Here is a 25699-nt window from a genome sequence, read left to right as displayed (position 1 = left end):
CTGACTGCCTGGGATTGCCAATACGTCCATATTACTTGAGCTATGATAGGAGATGATTGCTGGACTGATCACCGACTCAGCTGCTCAGTTATATCACTCAAACTGACTCCAAAACGATGGCTGCAGCAGAAGCAATGTTAGAGGAAGGTCAGCGTTGAAGGATTCAAGGACCCAATCGAGCGAAACCTCTTCTACCAGTTCCTCAACAAGAAACGAGCAAACTCCAATCAACAACAATGGGAGAATGTCAGCAGCGCTTGGGGTGCATTCAAATCCACCATCAGCAGCACCTGTGAAGAGACACTTTGATTCTTTACCAGAAAACACCCAGACTGGTTTGATGAGATAGGTTTCTGAGAATTGATCAACTGCAAGTGCAAGGCCTTCTGTGCTTGGCAGAATGACACTAAGTCCAAGCAAAAGAAACTGAATCACCAACAAGCCAAGCCAGAGGTCCAAAGGAGGACCCATGATATGAAGAACAGATGGTGGGAAAACAAGGCAAGGGAGATTCAACATCTTGCCGACAGCCATGATAGGCATGGTTTCATAGAATCATAGAAAATTAGGAGGTCATCTAGTCAAACCCCCTGCTCAAAGCAGGACCATCCCAAACTAGATCATCCCAGCCAAAACTTTGTCTAACCGGGTTTTGAAAACCTCCAATGCAGGAGTTTCTACCACCTCTCTGGGTAACCTGTTCCAGTGTTTTATTAACCTCTTAGTGAGAAAATTCTTCCTAATACCTAACCTAAACTTTCCTTGCTGCAACTTGAAACTATTGCTCCTTGTTCTGTCATCTGCCACCAATGAAAACAGTCCAGCTCCATTCTCTTTCAACCCCCCCCCCCCCCCCCAGGCAGTTAAAGACTGCTATTAAATCCCTTCTAAGTCTCTTCTCTAGACTAAATAAGCCCAGTTCCCTCAGTCACTCCTCAGAAGTCATGTCCCCCCTCAACCCCCTCACTATTTTTGTTGCCCTCCGCTGGATTCTCTCCAATTTGTCCACATCCTTTCTGTAGTGGGGGGCCCAAAACTGAACACAGTACTCCAGAAGTGGCCTCACCAGTGCTGAATAGAGAATGATCACTCTTCTTGACCTACAGGCAACACATCTACCAACGCAGCCCATTGGCCATTAGCCTCCTTGGCAAAAAGTGCACACTGCTGGATCATATTCATCTTATTGTAAACTGTCATCCCCAGGTCCTTTCATGGAGAGCTACTGCCCAGTCAGTCAGTCCCCAATCTGTACTGGTGTTTGAGACTTTGGTCCTAAGTGCAGGACTTTGCACTTGTCCTTGTTGAACCTCATGAAATTCATTTTGGCCCAATCCTCCAATTTGTCTAAGTCACTCTGAATCCTAGCCCTACCCTCCAGCATATCTACTACTCCCCCAAGCTTGGTGTCATCTGCAAACTTGTTGAGGGTGCACTCTATACCATCTTCCAAGTCGTTGATGAAAACACTGAACAAGGCCAACCCCAGGACCAACCCCAGTTGGCACTCTGGTTGCCAACTAGACATTGAGCCACTGATTACTACTCTGAGCCTGATGCTTCAGCCAGGTTTCTATCCACCTTACAGTCCATTCAGCCAGCCCACACTTCCTTAGCTTGCCTGGGAGAATATTGTGGGAGACTGTGGCAGGCCAGTAGGGGGTGCTCCTGCATTGAGCCACCCACCTCACGGCGCCCGACCATCTTCCAGGCTCCGACTGCCTCCATAGGGGCGCCTCACGTCTGGCCGACCCCTTTCCTGGAGCACACCCACCAGCTGGGGGTAAAAACTGCCACTACTCAGGGCTGAGCTTTATTCTGGCTCTGTGCACCCTGGGAAACACAGGCCTAGTAGCCCTCGAGGGTACTTGACACACTTCAAGCACTTGGGGGTGCTTCTCTCAGCTGGAAGCACAAGTAGTGGTCTCCCTTAGTCAGCCAAACCAAGGGGACCCCAAGGCATAATCTAGACCCACACCCAATAATTCTCCCATGATAGGTACAAAGGACGACTTTATTGGTTACAAGGGGTAGGTTGCTACAGGGTAGAGCAAAATCAGAGAAATCCCATAGAGGAAACTGGCATGGCTGGGTAGCCTTTGATCACACATATAAGTTACTGCAAGCTATATATCTAGTTAGATCTCAGGTAGCTTACTCACAAGTATCATCCAGAGGCAGGTGGAGATTCCCTCAGGAGGCAGGCAGTTCACTGATAATGAGTTTTGATAGAGAGAGAGCAAGTTTCAGATGGTCCAGCTCTTCTCTCTCTCTCTCTCTCTCTCTGAGTCTTCCTCATGGCTGCTGCCCCCCACCTCCTTAGCAGTCCTTAACTTATATAGCCCTTATGACCCCATTTACTTGGTCCAATGGAGGCCAGCACCTGTTGGTCGTCAGCCAACCAATTTGAAATGCATCACTAGTTGCTGGGCAGACTGGCAGTTCCTAGCTCCCCAGGGAGTCCAGGCCCCTCACCCAGGATTGTGATGCCAGCCAGGTAGGCAGAGGGAGCAAGTTTTCCCCCTCCCTCAGGAAAGTATCCAGCTCAGATTACCTAAAGAGAGAGGGTAAGGTGTGTACCTCTGCAGGGCCCATCTTAACCAAACCGTCACAGAGCAGAGTTTTTGGGGAGAAACAGAGGTGGCCTTCTGCCACAGAGACCGTATCAAAAGCCCTGCTAAAATCAAGGTACACCACATCCATCAGTCTCCCTGCATCCACAGAGCCAGTCATCTCATCATAGAAGACAATCAGGTTGGTCAGGCATTACTTGCCCCTGGTGAATCCATGCTGACTGTTCCTAATCACCTTTTTCCTCCAGGTGCTTAGAAATCAATTCCTTGAGGATCTGCTCCGTGATTTTTTCCAGAGACTGAGGTAAGGCTGACTGGTCTGTCATCAATGACTCTTGGAAGGAGCGTTTTGAAGACCTTCTCAAATGAGAATCTGTTGCTGACAAAAGTGTTCTCAATTCCATCCCACAACATCCAGTCAGAGATGATCTTGGAATCCCTCCAACCCGACACGGTGAGGGAAGCCGTCAAGTAGATGAAGAACAACAAGGCATCTGGAGCAGATAAAATCCCTGCCAAAACCTTTAAGCGGGGGGAAGAGGGACTTACATCACAGCTCCATGTCCTCATTTTAAGGATGCAAAACAATGAGGAAATCCCAGATGACCTCAGGGATGCCATGATCATGACAATCTTCAAGAAAAGAGACAGGCTTGACTGTGAAAATTACAGAGAAATTACCTTGCTGTCTACAACAGGAGAGATCACCGCAAGAACTTTTTCCTTCCACTTGTTGAAGCGCTCCTCCCAGAATCTCAGTGGGGGCTTAGGACATCAGAGGCACAACTGACATGATCTTCACTGCCTGCCAGCTGCAGGGAAAATGCTGGGAACAATATAAACCTCTCTACATGGCCCTCTTTGACCTTATAAAAGCCTTTGACTCTCAAAGCAGCTGTGGAATGGATGCCTACTGAAATCTGTCACCTTTCTTCATCTGCTCCATGACAGTATGCGAGTAATTGTTCTCAGTAACAGATCTATCACAGATCCCTTTGAGGTTAAGACTGGAATTATCAAGGCTGTGTCATCGCTCCACTCTTCTTGATATTCCTTACTGTGATGCTATGCCTGACTACCAACAAGCTTCCAGTCAGATTGGAGTTAAACTACTGAATGGACAGTAAACTGTTTAATCTCAGCCAGCTCCCAGCCAAAGCCAATACTACCTTCACCTCACTCATCAAGCTCCAGTATGCTGATGATGCTGTAGTGTGTTCACTTGGAAGCAGATCTTTGAACAACTGTCAGCATCTTTACACCAAGACATACAAGAAAACAGGACTGAGACTTTACATTCAGAAGACAAAGGTCCTCCATCAACAAGCTCTTGACAAGCAGTCTCCTGTTCTGGTAATTCAGATTTACCATAAGACACTGAAGAATGTTGAGTATTTTCCATATCTCAGAAGCCATCTCTCACAGAAGGCTAACATTGATGAAGAAATACAACATCACCTCAAATGTACAAATGCACCCTTCAAACATCTGAGGAAACAGGTGTTCAAAGATCATGACACCAGATCCCAAATCAAACTCATGGTTTATCAAGCAGTCACAATCCCCACTTTACTGTATGGAGCTGAGACGTGGACAACGTACAGGAGGTACCTCAAGTCACTGCAGAACCATCAATTCTGCCTGAGAAAGATCCTTCAAATCCAGTTGAAAGACATGCACTAATATTAGCATCTTCTCATAAGCAACCACCATAAGCATCAAGGTAATGGTCATATCCAATATCAACTTTACTGGGTCAGCAACATCACCCAGGTATCCAACTCCAGACTCTCAAATCAAGTTTCATTCTTCCAGCTCAGTCAAGAAATACACTCAAGAGGAGGGCAGAAAAAGTGCTTCAAGGATGTCCTCAAAGCCAACTTGAAAAAAAAGGCAACATCAGCATCAACTCATAGGAGACTGTCACCCAGAACCACCTGAAATGGAGGACAAGTACGCTGAAAGGATCTCAGTACTCTGAAACCTCACAACAACAGGAGATGGAAAAGCAGAAGTGGCAAAAGCAGTGTGTCATGGAGTGAATCAAGAATCCAGAACCAAGTATCCCATATGGAAATGTGCCCGAGTTGCAATATAACCTGTTGATCCTGGGTTGGCCTTGTCAGCCATCTTTAGACCCACAGGTAAGGCAATCATGGAAGACAGTCATCCTCGACTGCGGGGGATTGCCGATGCTGATGAAACTTTATGTTATTACATCTTGACTCTGCGTTCCTCCTCCTACTACTCCAAATATCCCGTGTTTGCAAATCTGCCTATTACCATCATTGCAGCAGTGCCTGTGCACAACACTACCTCAAGGCACCTCTGTTGAAGTCTTTACTCATATTTTAATCTACTCTTAATTTTCATTGTTGCAGAAACCTCATACTGGGATAACTATAGAATCACATTGTGATGGACTGATGCATGAATTACAACCATGTTATAAGTTATCAGAGAAGCCTGATAGAGAGGAATTTGCTTTGTTCACCACAGCCAAATTTATACCCAGCAGTAGGTAGGGGTTTAAACTAGCTTCATATACCATTAATTACCATAAGGTACATTAAGGAAACACAGATAAAACAAAAACACTAGTTTGCAGAGCTGGCTGCTGATACGCAGAACACAGAAAAGGGGCAAAATAGACCAAGTAGAATACCAAAAACAATGAGCTGACATTTATAGGTCTGTATTAAAAATTAATCTACATTGGATAAATTATAGTGGCAGAATCACTGCATTTATCAGTCTTTACTAGCAACTGACTCAAATCACTGAGAAATAAAGTATGCTTACCAGAGAGGCAACGCACACAGAATACTACTGTTGGTATATGTAGTAGTAGGTCTCATACCATAAGCAGTTTCATGTCAGCTCTTCCTTAGTCTCCATGTTTCCTTTTAAATAAACATGTTCAAAACTTCTCTAAGAAACCATTTCAGTTTAGGGAGTGCTGTCTAAATGATTAAGCATATGACAGAGCCAAGGCTCAAAGACTCTCTAACCCGCTCTGCTGTTGTGCTCATGTGTGACCATGGTAGCTCACTATCACCCTCTCTGTGTTTCAGTTTACACCTCTCTAGATCTTAATATTTTTGTCTTGCAGTTTCACACTTAAAGAGGGAAATGCCTCCAGAGCCAGTATCTCTACAGTTGGAATGAGGGTTTTTTAATGTACTCACTGCATTTGCCCTCTGTACCCAAAATAATTTGATATTTAATGACTCTTTTATAAATCACTGACATTCTCAGATGAAAGGCCCTTTAAGAAAAGTCAAGAATTGTCATGAATCATCATCATCCAGTTTGCATATTTAGATTTTAACAGTGAATTCCATATTTTCATTTGACTGGGGAATGTTACATGAATGATAGCACATACATACTTAAATTCCTGGGTATTTCCCTGAAAACAGAGCCCTCTCTTTCTGTAATTAGGAAAAATACTCGTGCCTATCAAAATCAAATAATCAACATCACAGTTCTGTACTTTCTTTTTAGTCTTTCTTTAACCACTGTAGAATATTTTACAAAGTATTTGCACTTGCAAATGTTCTTGTTGCAATTTCAACAAAGTGTTTTTACCTCTTTAAAGTGATATGGAAAGTGGGAAGTCTTGCAGGGAAGTAGGTAGGGGTTTAAGAAATTTTCAATGAAAACAATGTGTTTGAATAATTTTTTCTGTCATCTGGATTTTCTGCTTTTCTGTGGTTTAGAGGTCCCTGACAAAGACTTACTCAGAGAACCCTTCCTTTCCCACTTTGTTGCCCTCAGTGATTTCTCATTTAATTCAGTTGCCCCGAGTCTAGAAACTTCCTAGCACATGACTGAGGCAGTACAAGACTGAACCCAGGACAAGACATTCTTTTCTTTACCTCAGTTTTTACATGCTGTTATAATGCCGTTGCATTACACTCCCTCATTTTTTTTTTAACTTAAGGGCTCAGTGCATAACTGACAGATGCAGCGTGCTTTCATCTCAGACAAAGCTGGAAGGAGAAAGGAGCATCTCCAAAAAATGATGAGATACATAAAGGAAGCAGCAGTTTCTTCACCTCATTTTTGATCTACAAGAGCCTAGCAGAATTAAAATAAGCAAATCAGCAAACCTTGATGGAGCTAAACAGCAACTGCAGTACTCAGAAGCTAACAGAAACTGAGACTATGCAATATGCTGCATTCTTGACTGGCAGGTTTTCAGTCTGAGATCGTATCAAGTACTAGAGCATCACGGGGGCAAGTTAGTTATGCTCAGACAATCGAGTCAACCTCCAACCAAAGAAAAGGGACGTCATCCCCCGATACACGGAGACTGTGTAGTGAGCTCTGTCTCTGATGCCATCCATCACTCCCTGGACACCTGCTGTAGACCCTTCACTGAAGCTTTGTGGGGGCTGAAGTCCTGCGATTTCAGCAGGCAGAGAGGCAGTTGTGTCCTCAATATACCTGAGTCTTCACATGGAAGATATCAGCAGCCAAGCTGTTGTCATTACAACACCCTAACATAGGCTTTATGCCTACAATCTCATTACAGGGAGGATTTATACATTAGATAGCTTACCCAATGACAGCAAGCAGAGGCAGATCCAGGATAAAGTCCCCAAAGCAGGTGAGAATCCCCCCTTCCCCTCTATGCTCAGAGATGCATCCTTTTCATCCCCTCCTCCTCCCACCTACAATGCTTTCCCTGGTATCCCCAGGGCAGGAGAAGCTTGAGAGCCACTCCTGCCCACTCCAGCTGGGCTGCATGGTGGCTGGGCTCAGCTGGCAAAGCCACAGCATAGGGGAGGGAATATGTTCCCCCACTCTGCCGGGTCCCACACAGGAGCAGATGACGGAAGCCACTGTTATTGCTGCCCTAGCTGAGCTCAGCCTCCAAGCAGCCCAGCTGGAACGGGTGGGAGAAGCTCTGATGATTCTCCTGCCCCTGGGCCAGCAGGAAAAGCAGCCCTGGCAGGCAGGGGACAAGGGGAAGGGGAGAGGAGGGGACATGCCTCTGAACATGGAAGGGAAGGGAGGATACTCACCAGCTTTGGAGACTTTTTTTAAAGTCCCCAGATGCTCCAGCAGCACAGTCCAGCCTGGAAGGCGAGTGCTGCTGTGCCATTGTACCCCCTCCAGATCTGCCCCTGAAAGCATTTCACCTGTAAAAATGAGCAACCATCTATGAATGATAAATGAATGCTAGGTGTGGTTCTAACATGGCTGCAGCCCATGTAAAGGAGATCAACAGAAGAACGACTTGGTTTTCTTGCTGTCTTCTTTTTCTTACATCACAAAGAAGGGCGCCTGAGAAATCTTTTGAGCAGCTTCCTAAAATAAACAACATTTTTTATTGTTTTAGGCAATTCTCTTTAAATGTTAACGGGGCCATAACATGTTGGGAGGGAAGACAGGCTGGTAATTAAAGCACCATCCTGGGATTCACAAGACATCTGTTCAGCTCCTTACTCTCTCATGAACTTCCCATGTGATCCTGGACAAGTAATTTAGCCTCCACACAGGCTCTCCCATCTGTATAAAATATATTTCTCTCGCTGGGTGGTGGTAAGGCAGGGAGGGGGGTAGGGGTGTTAGAATAAATACATTAAAGATGAAGAGGAAGTTAAATAGTACAGAAAGGGGAGCCATATAATTACTCTGAGTTATGTAGCCTGAAGACCAAACTATAACTAGTTGCCAGATTATATCTATTTCTTAGCCAACTAAAAACAACAATTCATGCCAAATTTACCATTTTGAGCACCTAATCCCTCGAGGAAGTTTTCCAAATCATTCTTTCAACTCTAGCGGGCTGCTGCTCCATATGTGTTCATGTTCTATTGTATAACCAGCACAGACAAAGATCATATCAACAAAGTAAAATGTGGCGTTGGTTGAAGGCTTTGATAGACCTTCAGTAGGTTGTCCAAAATCAGGTATTTATAAGATTAGTTATTGTTCACTAAGCTTGGAACAAACTCAAATGGTATCACTGACAATATGATACCATACTAATTAACTTGTTACATTTCAGAACTGCAAATTTTTCTGCAATCAAAGCAGACTATTTAAAAAAAATGCAGTTACCATGTGATTTATCTTCTTTAAATATTTTTTTATGTAAATGTATATTTGCATTTCAAAGAGAGTGCTCATCTCTGGAAGGTTCCATAATCAGAAGAAGAAATTAAAGCACAAATGTCATATTGCACATTATTTATTTTTATATTGTATATGCTTTGTTTATTACATATAAAGGAAAAGGCATGCAATTAAAATATAGCAAATCTAAAATAAATTAAAAAAAATAAAAATCCTGGAAAAAGAGGAAAAACAGCAAAACACAAAATGCTTTAAAACATTTCATTTAAATGGCAATACTCATCACACTACACAGCTGATGAGTATGCATTAAGGAATAGGGGAAGTGACCTGGGTCATATAAATATTATTAAAGAACTATTTATTATCTATTTATAATTTGGAGGACAAATATTTAAATAAAACTCTATTATAAACAGCAGTATATATTAGCAAGAGCATCTCTTTGCCTTAAGATTCCACCTGGGGCCCAATTCTGCCACTCTTACTCATGCTGAAAAGAGTACAACTACTATTGATCACTATGAATAATAACACTACGTATTGAGCTTCCCTTCCTAAGCTTTGGCTAGTATAGTTAATATATCTTGACATACTTTGACCTATAATGTAGTAGTTAATATTGCCTTACATACCAATATATCCCTCCCAGTACAGAAAACTTTATTCTGAAATAAAAAAAGCAAGCAGTTATATAAATTATTGATTTTGCTTTACTCTGAATATTAATAATAATAAAGTTAAATATATACAATAACACAACCAGATCTGGCCCGTTTGTTAAGCATGTGATAAAGTTATAAACACATTCTAATATATTTAAATGTCATCTAAAAATTAAAAATACTTTGCTTCTATTTCATTTGTTTCCATATTGTTTTGTACTGTGCTCATCCAAATGGAGAATATGTATTCTATGGAATTCTGTGACTGCGTATGGTGCACTAGATATATATATAATTTCAAATCCACAAGACTTTTTGGGGTGGGTTTCTTGTCCTTTATTTTTAGAATTACCCTTAAAATGAGGGGAGGGAAAGGTTACACATGCAGTATTTTCATAAACAGGGGACTGTAAAAAAAATAAATAAATAAAAAATGCAAAATTCAACAAGTGCGGTTACCATTTAGAGAAAAAAGTTGGAATAAAAACGCCTTTACAGCCAGATGGAGACTATTTGTCCATCTACACATACTTGAGGATGTAATAGGATTAAATATGCCATGTTTAATCAGATGATACCTATGTATGATCATGAGTTTTACTGCACTTCCCTCCACCAGCACCACTCTTCACAGTACATGCATATTTCTCAATATAGGCAGGGGGGCATGAAAAACACCCTACTGATGTAATAGACACTGAAGAGAACTAATGTATGTAGAGAGAGATTACCAACTAATAACCACCTATAATGTTAAATGAAGCTAAGAGACAGACTAAATATTTATAAGATGTACTCACATTTGACAAAAATCAAGTGTTATCGAAGTAAAAGGACTAATCATTCTGGAACAATCATTTGAACTAAAGGCTCCATTAAGTGTACTGCTATATTATAAATGCACTTTGGTAACTACACAAAATAAATGTGGTATTCTGGTACCCTGCAGCATATTTGCTTGGTATCATACTGACATCTGCAAGAGCCGGGAATCTGCTGTAAACAAGTAGTAAGAAGAAGGGAGATTCAGTGCTTCATTTCAGAAAGTTCTTGCCTAAATGCAACTTTTGAGTTTTTTCCCCCCCAACACAACCCAAAGAAATCACTTTAAAAAACAATATACTGCATTATGAAAGGAGGAGAATATGAACTGTACCACATAACTCAAATCTGAAATAGATTAAACATGTTGTCCTTACAGCTGTTTGGGATGTCCTCATTCTCCCTTTCCTTCTCAGATTCAGATCACAGAAGGCAGACAGCATGTTATAAAAACATGCAAGATATAGAAAAAGTTTTGGAATCTGATTCTGGTAGTGGAGTATGGTCTACTTACATAAAAAAAACCAGCTTTGAGATCAGGGAAGGTATATTCTTAAACCACATATAGACTGAATTCACAAGGGAAAACCTGAACCAGTCTGATTCCTTAGATTTTTTTCATAAACCAATTCCTTCTGTTAATCCTTCATGGTTTGATTTACTGGGCTTTAGTACATAATAAGGTTTAGCTCAAAATCAACTGTAACAACATGCAAATTACTGACTGTCAAAAAATGATCAATTAAGAAGGGGGTGGGAAGAAGAACCACTTCCACACAAATCATAGCTAGACCCTTCTTGAACAAAAAAATGGCTGAAAGGCAGCACATTTAACCCAACAAAACTGTCAAAAGCCACTCAGCAAAGTTACAGCCTTTGCCAACGTTCAAGCCTGAGTACAACATACCCAAAATAGCACAATCCATGTTGCACTGTAGCTGCAATCAGAGTTGATAAAGAAAAAGTATTTCAATGGTTCTGAAAGAATTTTACAAGCTGTATCTAAAATAATATAAAGTCTGAAAGTTACTGACTGCTTCTCTTATTCAATCAAGATTAGCTACCGTACTGATAGATTATGGGTTGTATTTATTCTGGTGAACACACTCTGAATGACAATTGTACAGGCACTGCATTATACGTACTTCAGCTGCCCTCCGTTCTATTCGTTTCTCTTGCACTAAGTGTTGTGAATGGCTCTCAGCTCATTTTTTACCGTAACAAAACATAGCTGCATGCACACTTCTACAGAGACAGACTGATATCAGGCAGATCTTACCATGTATGTGCCACTGTAAAGCGACGGCGTTGACGGATGCTTTTATTCACCAGCAACTTTCTGAAAAAGCACGGAGAGTTCCTTGGAGAACTGCGAGGTGAAATTTTTGGAGATGTAGGTCTGTTCCCAGGCACTTTGGGAAGCTCAAGTTCTAAATGCATTTGTTCTTTGAAAGTCCTTATGTAAATATCTGACTCTGGCGTAACAAGTTCCTTAGAAGAATCTTTTGCTGTCATAGCTTAGCTATTATGTTCGCTTTTACCATTCAGAAAACATAACAAAGCCCCATCACACAGACATTGCTGCAAATTAAAATGCTGACAAATCGGCAATGCCTACCCCAGTCATTCACAAGGCTGATTTCGAATGTAGAGGCTGCCTAAAGCAACGGCAGCATGAATTGAAGAATCATAAGTCAGTGTTGTCAGAAAGAGCTTTATCAGCCCAGCTCTCTCTCTGAAAATGCGCCAAAGTGTTTTCTGTGTCAGTAGCCTCCTTGTGGATGTAGCTTGTCTGCAAGCTACACACTGACACTCACTGAATTCATTCAGCTGAACATACCCGCTCATGAAAAATTCATGAGAACTCCCTCTCCTGATCAATCCTTTTCATGTCATATTTTGGCTTAAATACTTAAAAAAAATTAACTGGATTTATTTGCATATACTGACAAAATCAAAATGCTTACAAATACACTATAGAACAATGCTACCTGGTTCAGTCAGGCCCCACAGACCGAATAAAAAGGCCTTCATTCAGAATTATTCGTTACCTCTGCTGCAGTAGCTCCACCCTCAACATGCTTATTGGCTCCGTATTATTTTGATATACTCGTTCCTACTGGACTTTATTCAGCCCTCCCTTTACACTGTGCATGTGTCAGATTTACATGAATGTTTAAAGAGCATCATATCTGTGCTCATCCAGAGTCCCTGATGATGGCATTTCTCAACCAAACCAACATCAGAAGAGCGCTCGACGAGGGACAGATGGGCAGAAGAGAAAACAAGCAGGTGTAATCCAGAAGAATTAAAAGCAATCAAGAAAGGAAGCAAACAAGCAAACAAAAATCTACCCAAGCCACACAGGCACAGAGCAAAAGCAAGTCATTATAACCTGTAACTTTGTTCCAGCATTAAAAAAAGCATGTTCTATAGCGCAGTGTGGAGCTGTACTCATTCCTACTGTGACACAGGACAAACCCAGCAAATACAGACTTGCTGGCTTCTGACTATATGTGAGCCTAAATATCTGAACAAAAACCCGGAGCATCAGGATGGCTGACAATGGATGACTGAAAGCAGCTAATGCCAAAGGCTGAGAACAATCTGCCAGCTCCACTGTAGGAGGAGAAATTAATTTGAATCTCTTTAAGAATGGGTTTCAAAGATTTGTTTTTTTTTAATTGTGATAGTGTCCAAAATACATAGCACAGCTATCACTTTGAAAGATGCTAAGGAAAAAGGTGCGTGGAGGAAAGCTAGTAAGTACATGGATTTCTGGATGCATTGTGCACGCTCACACTGCATTGGTTTGTCTTGGTTTTGACTTTTACATAAGGCCATATGATTCATAATGAAGACTACAGGACCCAAGAAAGGATTAAGGGAAAAATGTCTTGCTTTCTAGTACTGACAATTGTTGGAAATTAAAATGAGATAATACTACAAGCTGAGGAACAGCCAGAACATCCTTTGCACCCAAGCGGGAAATTTGCCTCTTTGAGTATAAATACCACATTATTTTCTAGCATGAGGGGGGGAAAAAAAGGGGAAAGAAAGAAAGAAAGCACCTATCCAGCCATGGCCTGACCTCTCAATCGGAGTGGAATATTCTTGCTTCTGAGGCAATTGTGTAATATACCCCTGGCACCTTTCAGCTCTTCTAGAGCTGTTTTCATTGAGGCTAGGGACAGAAATTCAAAAAGCCTAAGCCTGAATTGATTCAATCTTTGCAGGTTAATCTAACCTGGCTACGTAAAATCAGTTTTGTAACCAGACAGACATCCCCAAAATGCCAGCATACACCTGCAGTGGCTCAGGCTAGAAGCCGGGGGGCTCTAGAGCAGTGTTACTCAACCTTTTAAGTAGCAAGTACCCCCACTTCTGAAAATGTTAATAAGTAGCCCAACATTCAATTTTCCAGGGGATTTTATATTTACAGACTAATGTGTGCCATACATTGGGAGAATGGCTGTGTATATAAGGCCGTGATATGACAGATGTCTGATCTGGCGTGGATAGGGTTGCCACCTTTTACACCACAACTCAAGTATGTACCCAGGCTAGAGGTGATAGCCAAAGCTAGGAGGGCTGAACACCAAATTATTACTGGGGAATTTAATGTTTTTAAATTTTTTGCCATAGTTTTGAGTGGAAGAGAGGGCGAGAGAAAGAGGAAAAGAGGGCAAGAGAGAGAGAGAGTGTTGGGGAATCTGCGTACCCCCTGCCTGTGTCTCACGTACCCGCAGGGGTACACCTACCACAGGTTGAGAAACTATGCTCTAGAGCAGTCCTCCCATCTCTTGTACAGCATCGAGCTGAGGGGGGCGTGGCCAGGCCCTGGGGCAGGACACTCTTATTAGCCCAGCAGGGAATTAATAACACAGTGTTTATCACTCCTAACTCGGTGTTTATTACCCCATTAAGAAAACAAACAGAGGCACATTACCAGCTACCTGTTGATTTTGCCTGTTGATTCAGCATGAACCATAGCCAGCATGTGGTCTGCTATCTAATACACAGACACCTCCTCAGCAAGGCAGAGGGAAGGGAGGAATTCCTGCTTAGCAGGGAGTTGTGAGGACGAAGTGGGGAGCAGCCCACAGTCTTCCTGGAGCTACAGCCCAGGAGCAGAGGGAAGGGGCCAGCTCTGTTGTGGAGCAGGGAGTCCCGCCCAGTCCAGAGAGCATGTCAGGATGTTGGGGGAGTCTGATTTATCTTAAACCAGGAAGGGGTGTGGGACAGACATTGCATAAACTGGTTTGAGCCAAATCAGTTAAGTCTGATACTACATTCAACCAGGTTTATCTCAAACCAGTTTCAGCCATTTTCAAACTGGTTTATGTGCACTGAACAGCTTTTCTGTTACATATTTAAACCAGTTTCTGATCACTTAAACCCATTTATGTGTAATGTCTGTCCCTAGCCTAACAGAGCTCCCAGCACTTTATACAAGCAATCGGTGTTATTCAGAAGAAAAACTTGAAACAGAAAGCAAATTTCTGTCCGAGGTCTCACAGGAAGTTGACTGCAAAATCTGGAAGGCCAGGGTTCTGCTCCCAACTCTTGGTCTGTATCACTGCTGACCATTTGCCTTTGTTCCTTGACAGATGGCCTCTTGTAAACACTGTTCAGTTAATAGTCATGTGATGATTATTAAGAGTTTACCTTGCCGTGATATAAAGCATAAAAGCCTATGACTTGTGGAAACAGCATGTAAATTTAGTCTTAAATCCCTTGCACTTTCTCCTGAGGGTCTAAACCCAGCTAACATACTCTACAAGGCTGACAGATATCATTAGAAGTCTGCCTCCAACAACAGCCAATGAAAGCCATAAAGAAATTTGAAAACTGTTCTGATCAATTAGTAGTATTAGCACAAGTGCCCAGAAACCAGAATTCCGATGCAGGGATATTTGTTAACATATCATGAAGCAATATAGTCTACGGAGATAGCAAAGCCAAACATTTATAGAATGTAATTGGCACTTAGAAAAATTATTATTTCCAAGCAAATACAAAATCTTTTCTTAAGAGTATTCAAAAAGTAGAGATGAAAAATGAACAGCGATTATTCAACAGCTTAAAACACAGTGTAAGAAAAGTGGTTATGCTATCCTATCGGAAGCATCATTATTTATGCAATGGATTTCCACACAGGAAGTGCAAGCACCTTCCATGTGACAGCTCAAAGTTTTTACCAGTTTCATTTATTAGGAGCCACGCATACATCCTCTATGTTCCTCCTTTTGAAGGCAAAAAGCAAGGCGACCAATTGTCACTCAGCAAGTGGAAATTTCAAATTACTCCAATATCCAACTCCACTGGTGAAAAGAGTATACTGGATGCTGTCCAATAAATGTTTTACCCAAATTCATTACAATTTGCCTGTGACCTCTACCCCACCTGTGCTTCAGTTTTTGTACCACAGCAAGCAGAGAAATAGATGGTCAACAAGCTCCCTTCTTCAACTGTTAAGTAACGCCTATTCTGGAGCACAGCTCCAGAACCATTACACTCGGTGATTATTTCCATCTACTGTTCTAATCCTCCTTATCCAAATATAGATTTCTCCTTCTAGCTGTAAGGCTGCTTGTAAACAATTTCACATACAACAGGATCACTTGCAGAGGTGGTGAAGGTAATTTCAGACTATCAGAAACAGAATTAGTACCATAAGCAAGACTCTGTGGAAGCAGCTTTGAGGGATGAGGTACAGAAGAGAGGAGGTTGGAGCAGCAGTCAAAGGATCTAGAAGCAGGGATGGATTAGCACAGATGAATAAGGAAAAATGTCAAAATGTTTCCAAATTTGAGAGACATTTGAACAGGTTTCATAATAAGGTTATTATAATAAACTTAGTTTAGAAAAAGTGTGGGAAGGTGGTTTCTAAATCAGTGGTGACATGTAGGGGGTTTACAGGGGTGCATGTGCACCCCCTGTCAGCCTGTGTCCCCTGTTTAGGCGATGGGCAAGGGGGCAGGTAGGAGTGCCGGTGCCCCCCTTGTGAGCCAGCCAGGGAGCAGGGCTGCCAGCAAAAACTGCTGCTTTTTGGTGAGTGAAATTGGCCGCCGAGGGACCGCCCCCCCTCGGTCTCTGACTGGTGTCAGGGGGTCACATGCCTCCCCCCCCCAACACCAGTTGCCCATGTTCTAAACTACTAAATTTTGAGAGTAGCCAAAATGGCTGGCAACAAAGACAGGCTATGGTTGAATGTGCTTCTTTTAGCAGATCTATTTTTTAAATATATTTTTAATCATATTTTTAAGCAGGATAAAATAAAATGCCAGTGCGGAGCACAACAGTGGAAAATCCTGTAGGCCTTGGTAGGAGAGGATGGGTGCTTGGTTGACTCTCTCCTCACAAGGCTTTCTGCCAGTGGCAGAGTAATTGGATGCTTCTTCCATAAGGTACACTTTGTGAAAGCACATTTAGATAAAAATAGTTAGGAAGCTCTTCTCTGTCACTTAGGTCATTGTTCCATCCATACACATTAGCAAGGATGAGTCAAGCCCACAAAAAGAAAAGAAAAAAAACAAAACTGTTCATTTAACAGATGTTGGAAAACTATTTTCTTAACACAACACTGCTTTGAGTCTCAAAAGGATAATGCTAACCTGTCAACAAATTAACAAGAGCAATTCAAAGGAATTGCTGCTAGAAGTGATTAAAAAAAGAAATTTAGGAAAACTACATTTTACTATAGAAGAAAAACTTCATTTAAAGTAATGTAAGTTGTTAGTATTTTATTGGAAAAGAAAGTATTACTGCCATTTTCAATACTCTAAAATCACTTGAGATTGTGAGAATATTATTTTTGCTGGTAATTAGTAAACATTAAAATACAGCTCTAAACTTTGACAAATGCCACATTTTTATTTTTGTTCAGTAGATCTGCTCCCCAGGTACACACAAAGTATATGTACTTGCTTTCGTGACAAAAATAATATTTCATTTTGTTTTACTCCTGTTATCCCTGCAAAGCCTCTGGCACTGAGGGAGAGAGCAAGCAGGTTGGAACCTAGCCCCGATGCAGCACCAACAGCAGCATTTGTCTGGTGCCACTCAGAATCTGGAGAAAACACGATGATGACAGAAATGACACAGGTGCCACAGAGATCGCTACCTACAGAACCATTATTAACACTGATGTGGTACAAGAAGGAAAAATTATCTTGTTTGATTCTCGGCACCCAGGATGACTTTGCAAAGCTATCAACTAGCAGTACCTTTTAGATCATAAGCTGAGCACATTCGATCTGAAAACCACTCAGACAATAAATATGAAACCTCACAGCATTGTTATTATTTACTGATTGTATTAACATGGCCCCAAGCCACACACCACAACCAGATACTATTACACTGAAAATGACCAAACCATGAGTTCACTGTCCCAAAACAGCTCATACTTATGCTTATAGAAGAAATAAATGGATTGATACAGGATGATACAAAAAGTACAAGGAAACAACGAAACCATGGAAGTTAATATAATACGTAATTGTCCCATCCCCATAGTAATTTAACTGTCAAGAAATTTGTAGGCATCAGATCACGGAGAATTTTTTAAATCTTGAGGGCCAAAGGTGATGCTCAAGTTATGGTTGTGAGTGAAGGGCAGCACAGTGATGTTTGTGGCAGAAGGCCACCTCTATTTCTCCCCAAAAACTCTGCTCTGTGACAATTTGGTTAGTATGGCCCCTGCAGAGGGTACACACCCTACCCTCTCCCTTTAGGTAACCTGAGCTGGATACATTCCGGGGGAGGGGGGAAACCTGCTCTCTCTGCCTACCTGGCTGGCATCACATACCTGGGTGAGGGGTTTGGGCTCCTTAGTGGGCTAGAGACTGCCAGTCTGCCCAGCAACCAGTGATGCATTTCAAATTGGTTGGCTGGCAGCCAACAGGTGCTGGCCTCCATTGGAGCAGGTAAATGAGGTCATAAGGGCTATGTAAGTTAAGGACTGCCCAGGAAGGGAGGCAGTAACCATGATGAAAACTCAAAGAGAGAAGAGCTGGACCATCTGAAATTTGCTCTCTCTCTCAAAACTCATGATCAATGAACTGCCTGCCTCCAGAGGGAATCTTTACCTGCCTCTGGATGATCCTTGTGAGTAAGCTACCTGAGATCCAACTAAATAGATAGCTTGCAGTAATTCAGATGCGTGATCAAAGGCTACTCCAGTGACCCTGTTTGCTCTATGGGATTTCTCTAACACTACTCAACTCTGTACCCTATTCCAACCCTACTCCTTGTAACCAATAAAAGTTCTCCTTGGTACCTAGCGTGGCAGGCTTATTGGGAGTGGATCTAGATTATGCCTTGGGGTCCCTTTAGTTAGACTAACTACAGGAGACCACTACTTGCGCATCCGACTGAGGGAAGCACCCCAAGTTCTTGAAGTGAGTCAAGTACCCTCGAGGGCTACTAGGCCTGTGTTTCCCAGGGGGCATAATGCCAGGATCAAGCCCATCCCTGGGTGGTGGCAGCTCTACCCCCGCAGGCCAGCGGGTGTGCTCCAGGAAGGGGGTGGGTCAGACGTGAGGCACTCAGAGCCTGGAAGGTGGTCAGGCGCAGTGAGGTGGATGGCTCAGTGCAGGAGCACCCCCTACTGGCCTGCCACAGTGGTAATGTCCACAGGTATCAAGAAAAGAAGTAGGAAGGCAAGTTAGAAATGGGGAAAGAAAATCTATATCTACAGTGATAGGGTCAACCCTAAGGATTTCCTCAAAGCTATGCATGTTGACCATATTTACTGTGAAATCCCCGAACTCAATCCCCAGCAGTAGTCCAGCCTAGCTTGGGAGCTATGCTGAAGATCCAGGCATGAGCCAGTCCTACCTTCAGTCAGCTTCTAGCCCTTCCCTATCTTCAAAATGCTTGGAACGTCCCCATATGTCAAACACAGATGTCCACAATCAGCAATCCCATAATTCCTTGATCCTGCCTTCCAGTTCTTTTGCATCCTACTAACTCTCTACTTCCTGAAGAGACAAGAGTCCACAGCCCAGTTCTTAGAAGTTCATGATGTGCTTAAAAAATAAGCAGTACAATAAGGATAGATTTTGTGTAAAGACTTATAGAATAATGATAGAAACAGGGGAGGGTTGATCACCTGGTTCATGTGGCTCAGCTCTGTTGAAGATGATTTCAAAATTAACACTAAATATCAGCCTAGAGAACCCAAAGAGTTCTGTTTTAACTACATGGCACTGGCACTTGATCTGACAGGTGGACATCCACATGCAATATCAGAAAAAGGCTGAGATTTTCTTTTAGACAGAAAGAGACAGGTCTGGAACATGAAATGAAGGCAGAGCTGTATTTCATCTACATAAAACTGAGATTACCCAGAGATAAGATATAGAAGGGATTCCTAAACTAGGGATTACAAATACAATAGAAATTCAATGACAAAAGTGGGAATCACAACTGGAAGTGAAATCAGGAGCCCAGAAGTGCAAATCAGAAGCGGGGGAGAGGGGCAAGAATCAACAAGAAGAAAAAGTTAAAGAACCACTGGTACAGAGGGAGACAAAAGGAAGATCAAGGACAAACCTTGTGTGATCCCTACATAAATCTAAAGAAAAATGAAGAATATATAGAAAGAAGAGAACAAGAAGATAGACACAGCCACTAAGGAATTATAGGATTTCATGCCATAACTGAAGCCAGCTGACAGGTCAAAAAGGATAAGGAAGATGTATTAGCTCTGAGATTTATCTAAAGTGAAGTAACAAAAGGAAATATGTGTTTATTCAGCCCATAATTAGTTTGTGGAACTCCCAGCAACAGGAGATTTTAAGGCAGGGGTGGGCAAAATACGGCCCGAAGGCCAGCTCTGGCCCGGCAGCCCATTCTATCTGGCCTGCGGGGCCTCTAAAAATTTTAGAAAATTGTTATCTGCCCCTCACTGCCTGTCAACAATGACATGCAGACAGCAGCAGCAGAACCCAGCGGGAGCCTGTGACTGACCAGCAAGGCCAGCCCAGCTCCACACCCCCCCAGCCTCAAACCAGAAGCCTCTGTGGCTTCTGGCCTTGCGGCCCTGGAGCAGCTCTCTCCCCCTCCCTCTGTCCAAGTGGAAAGTAAGGTAAGTATGGATGAAGGGAGAGGGACAAACTGCTGGAACAGCACAGTGGCCAGGAGCCTGGTGGTGCTTCTTAGCCCAGGCTGGAAGCGGCGGGGGGAGGGGGGGGGAGAAGGGGGCAGAGAGAAGCTGCTGCAGTGAGAGGGAAGCAGGGAGCAGTGTGGGCAGGGGCAGGGGCCACAGGAAAAAGTGGCACTGCAAATGGCAAGTACCGCAGGGAGTGGCGGGAGCGTGGGCCACTCAGTTGCTTCTCCTCACTGGTGCTGACCCAGCCGGGCCTGTCTTGTCCCAAGCTGCACATCGCAAAGCAGTAGCTGGGCCAGCTTTGCTGCATGCTTCTTGGGATGGAATGGGACAGGTCCAGCCGGGTCGGCACCAGCAAGGAGAAGAGGAGGCTCAGCCATCTGATTCAAGTGCCACTCAGGACCAGCCTGGCCCTTACCTCCACCAGCCTGTCCCAGCTGGTCCCACGAGGCATGCAGCTCAGCTACCATTTCTCCTCGCCAATGCCCCACTGGCCAGGCCCAGCCCATCCTGAGTAGCACACAGGGAAGCAGCAGGTGGGCCAGCTTTGCTGTGTGCTGCTTGGGTCGGGACAGGCCCTGCCGGGTCAGCACAAGCAAAGAGAAGTGGCAGCTGAGCCACGTGCCGCTTGGGATCAGCTCAGCTGCAGCTTGCCTGGCCCGCCCTGACAGGCACATGGCAAAGCCGTGGCTTTCACTTACTTCTGCCAGCCTGTCCCAGCCGGTCCCAAGCGGCACAAGGCTCAGCCACTGCTTCGGCTGGGCCCATCTCATCCTGAGCAGCATGGATGGAAGTAGCGGCTGGGCCGGCTTTGCTGTGTGCCGCTTGAGATGCAACAGGCCCAGCCAAGTCGGCACCGGCAAGAAGTGGTGGCTGAGCCACATGCCACTTGGGACTGGCTGGGACAGGCAGAGTGGAGGTAAGCGCACAGCTTTGTGCAGCTGTTCCCAGAGCCCTGGGGGCTCGTGCCATGGCCTGGGGGACTCTGCCCCACTCGCACTGTGCCCAGCTTGCACAGAGGCCAAGCCATGAGCCCCTCCAAGTCCGGCATCCTGCTCCTGCCAGGCAGCATCCTCTCATGGGTGGGGCAGCTATGCCCCATCCCAAAGAGCTGTGTGGGTCAGGCCGGGCTCCACCTTGGGTGCCTCTGGGGGCCCAGCTGCGGTCCGACTCTGCAACACCCACTCGCCTCCTGCCCCCCACCTCTGGCTGCCACCTTCCGAAGGGCCTGGCTGGGCCAGCCTACCCATGGTGCCTCCCCCTGCACCTGCTTCTCCCCATACCGCTCTCTCTTTTTCCCTTTCCCTCCTTCCTTTCCTCCCTCTTCCCTCTCTCCTTTCTTCTCTCCCTCTTCCTCCTCTATGAAGTGTTATTTATTGTCACCAGGTTTAAAATTTTTAGAAAACCTGGTATTTACCATAAAAAAGAAACTTTTATGATTATTAACTAAATTAATATGCAGTGCATCCTACCATATACTCCCCCCCTCCAGTTTTGGTTTTTTGGCATGCCAGCACTCCAGCACCTTACAAGGTAGACATTGTGTTTTTTTCGGCACTCTGGTCAAAAAATGTTTCTTACCCCTGACATAGACCACGTGACAGATTGTAACTTATAGTTCCAAAGCCATACTCCCAAAAGGAGTACTTCTAGGGGCAAAGGGAGAGACTTCTGGTGGCAAAGGGCAGGGGTTAGGGGCAGGACTTCTGGCCACAAGATGGCAACCAGGGGGTGGGGCAATTGTCAAGGGGTGGGGCTACCCATGCAGCCCTCGACAGCTCACCAAACTTTGTGAAACGGCCCTCCAGCCAAAATAACTGCCCGACCCTGTTTCAAGGGCAGATAACATACCCAGGTTCAAAAACGGATGGAAGAAATTAAAAAATGACAGAGATTCATTAATAGCTGTTAAATACAACAGCCCAAAATGAAACGTCTGATATCCCTAAACCAATGACTGGTGATGCCAAGGAGGGTATAACAGGGGATGGATTATGCTAGATGTGCCCTGTATATAAACTCTCCCTCTAAAGCATCTAGTACTGACACAGTTGGAGACAAGATAGATGGACCATTCGTCTGACTCATTATGGCACTTCTTAATTTATGTTCAACAGAAGACAGTCTTAGCTGTCTGTGATAGAAGATGGTGTAGGATGGAGTTCCTGGGAAAACCTCCAGACAGTGATTGTAAAACCTGTGTTCATATGCACAGAGATGAAAGGAAAAAGGGAGATAAGACTAGAGAGGCAAGTGAGGCCTAAAGGTAGTAAGGCACTAGAAACTGAACTAGAGAGAAAGGGCAAGAGTTGATAAGAGTGGGCACAAGGGAGATCAGATGGATGGAATGGGATTGAGTCACCAAGTTAAGAAACTTCTGCAGCTGTAGAGAGCAGGGAGAGATCTGTAGGGGAGAAGAGCAAGCCAAGGAAAGGGGAAAGGACAAGTTGTGTTTTGTCATTTTCTAGCTGGAACAGGTTTTGTGAAAGCAGCAGACAGGAGGGAAGTATTTGAGGAGTGAATAGAAAGTACTGAAAAGGCAGCTAGAATCAGATCCAACTAAGTTAAACAACTAGGCTGCATTCAGATGAGCGAGCACATGCCTGTTGCAGCATGTTAAAGTAGTTTGAGGCACGTTAGGAATGAAAAAAAATGTTTCCATGCTGCATATTTGCAGCGTGAACTCTAAGTTTGATACTGGGAAATCCTGGTATTAAAAAAAAAAAAAAAAAAAGCAAGCCAAAAAAATAAAAAGGGGCACAGGGCATGCTCCTGAAATGTGCCCTGAAGCACAGGCTGGGTCCTCCAGAAAGATGCTCTAGCACCTGGCCAGAGTGTCTCTATGCCTACCACCTGCCCCGGATGCTCCAGCACACTGCTTCAGCATGCTGCATCAAATGAAGTGGGGCAAGGGTAGCAATAGTGACCCAGACCAAGGCTCTGTCCCAAGTAAGCAGGGATGTGGGTGTGGGAGGGTAGGAGATCCCCCAACTACCCCACCACTGTGCACACCTCCCTCCCCCACCTGCAGCATCAGCAGGCTGTCAGGGCATTTGTGGCCCACAGCTGGCAGACACCCCTGGTGGCACACAGCGTTGTGTGAGACCTGCGGGTTCCATGTGGCTTTCACACAGGACCAGGCCAGCTCTTGCTGCCACCTGGGGCTCCCAGCACTGCATGAAGGAACGCAAGCCATCAGACTGGGCCGCCTCCTGCCTCCACATGCCCTGCCTGCCATCGGGTTGGGCCACCTCCTGCCTCCACGTGCCCTGCCCGCCATTGGGCCAGGCTGCCGCCTGCCTCCACGTAAGGGAGTATATGGTAGGATATGTGTCATCAAGCCAGGTCACTCCTGCCTTTGTGTGCCCCACGCATCATCAGGCCAGACCAGCTCCATGGAAACAAGAGCCAGCCTGGCCCCATGACATGTGGCTCCTGCCTGTACATGGTAGCAACAGCCAACCCAGTTCTGCCTGAAGGCAGCAGGCTGGGCCAGCACTGTGCACCACATGGAGCCCCTGGGTCTCAGGCAGCACTGTGCACCACCAGGGGTCTCTACCAGCAGCAGGCTACGAGCGCCCTGATGGCCCACTGCTGGCTGCTGCTACAGTGGGGAATGCACAATGTCAGGGGGGACAGGCGGGGGACTCACCTTTCCCACACAGGTCTCCCCACCCCTCAACCCCCCCCCCACAGTCCACCCATACACCCCACAACCCCACCCACAAACCCCCCACACAAATCACACACTCTGCAACCCTCTGCACAAGCCTCACATCCCCCAACAAACATCACTTCCACAAACCCCACACACCTCCTCATACCCCTTCCCCCACTATAAGTCTCACACCCTGCATGCCCAACCGCTAGACGGGATGGGACCTGCTGGCAGGAGCCATGGCTGCAGGGGCAACTGCCACACTGCAGCCCAGCCCCATGCCCACACCAGTGCCCACACCAGTGCATGCACCAACTGGGGGGAGGAGGAAGCCACATGGGAGGTTCCAGGAACCACTTCGGAGGTATGATGGGCTGGGGGGAGGGATGGAGGTGGCAGCAGGGGTATATGTGAGAGAGAGGTGGGGTGTTGAGAGTGCTCTGGGTAGGAGAGGGCACCAGAGCCAGGCTTAGAGTCCCCCTGCCATCCTAGAGCAGCCTGTGCAGGGGGAGTCCAGCCTGGAAAGGAAGAGGCTTGTCCAGTCCTAGCCCCTGAGCTTCCCAGAAACAGCATGGGGATTGCTGGGGCCTGGACACAGGCGCAGGGAGCAGAACAATAAGAGCTAGCACTGCTCAGAGCCACAAAGCAGTGGGTGGTACAGCTGCAGCTGGACCCGTGTCCTGGTGCTGGGATGGAGCTGCTGCCAGGAGGGAGCTAGTGGGAGGCAGGCAGATGCTGTGGGTAAGGAGTATGGGGCAAGGGCATGGGCAGGAGCAGGGCACTGGTATCTCAGTGCTGGTTCAGTGCTCCACATTCTCAAAGGTGGCAGGGGCAGCTCTGATTTTTCTATGATAAAAAAAGCAAAAGCAAATGCCAAAGTGTATTGGTATTTAGAATTCATTTTATTATGAGGGAGGCACTAGCAGGCTTTCAAATTGCTTTAAAATTGTAAATATATCAATAAAACATTGCCCAACTGATCTCTCTATAGTGGCGTTTCATTTTAATTGTGGAATAATTCAAATTTTGTGCATTTTAATGAGAGAATTTGGGTTTTGTATCAAAGAATTTGAAAATTTTAAACAGGGAACAACAGGATCCCTGCTGGTGAGGCAAGTGGCAGGAGCCGGACAGTGGAACATGCCCAAGGCCAGCACCAGGGACTCAGCTGGAGGGCAAATGAAGTGGCTGGCCTTCTTGCCATTTGGGGTCAGGAGGACAATCTTTAACTGTTCAAAGCAGGCCACTACAATGAACACATCTTCCAGGCGATAACTGCCCAGATGGCAGAGCAGGGGCACCAGAAGACATGACAGCAGTGCCGTCTGAAGACTAGTTGTGCACCCATGTCCCACTGGCAGCTGACTCAGAGGTGCCGGAGGCTCTGCTGCAGTGTCCATACCACAGTCCAGGGGCTATGCGGTCCCCATTTGGGTCTGGCAGGCACGCAGCCATGGGGCTGCAGGTCCAAGGGGGTGGATGCTGTTGCAGGTAAGGCTGTGCAAAGCTTCTGGTGGCGATTCAATTTGGAGGAGATTCAGCCCAATTCAGCGGCCAAACCTTCAAATCTGAATCAAATCAGGGTAACAATTTAAAGGTCCGAATTGATTCAAAGCTCTCCAAATCTTTGGAAAAGATTTTAAAAACTTTGATTCAGGCAGCCCCTGGTGGCTGCAGCAGGGAGCTGCAGCTGACTCCGGGCTGGTAGGTACCAGGGACAGGGGTGGGGGCCATAAGGGGACCCCTGCAAGCCCCCCCCCGACACCCCCCAGCT

General features: G+C 45.0%; 1 protein-coding gene across 3 annotated transcripts in view; it reads right to left on the bottom strand.

Annotated features, from left to right (window-relative positions):
• PDE4B (phosphodiesterase 4B) overlaps window positions 1–25699 on the bottom strand; it is a 402270-nt gene that overhangs the window by 277196 nt on the left and 99375 nt on the right. The window contains exon 1 of one of the 3 annotated variants that reach the window (XM_019489119.2): window positions 11430–11978. The exons of the other annotated variants lie outside the window; for them this stretch is intronic. Within the exon in view, the coding sequence (XP_019344664.1) occupies window positions 11430–11665 (236 nt within the window). The 5' untranslated portion in view covers window positions 11666–11978. Of the gene's footprint in view, window positions 1–11429; window positions 11979–25699 lie in introns of those variants that run through there. 3 annotated transcript variants of the gene reach the window in all.

Source organism: Alligator mississippiensis, chromosome 5 (assembly GCF_030867095.1).
Source record: "Alligator mississippiensis isolate rAllMis1 chromosome 5, rAllMis1, whole genome shotgun sequence".
NCBI lineage: Eukaryota > Metazoa > Chordata > Crocodylia > Alligatoridae > Alligator > Alligator mississippiensis.
The sequence above is the reverse complement of the archived record's forward strand: the minus strand, read 5'-3'. Positions and strand labels throughout refer to the sequence as shown.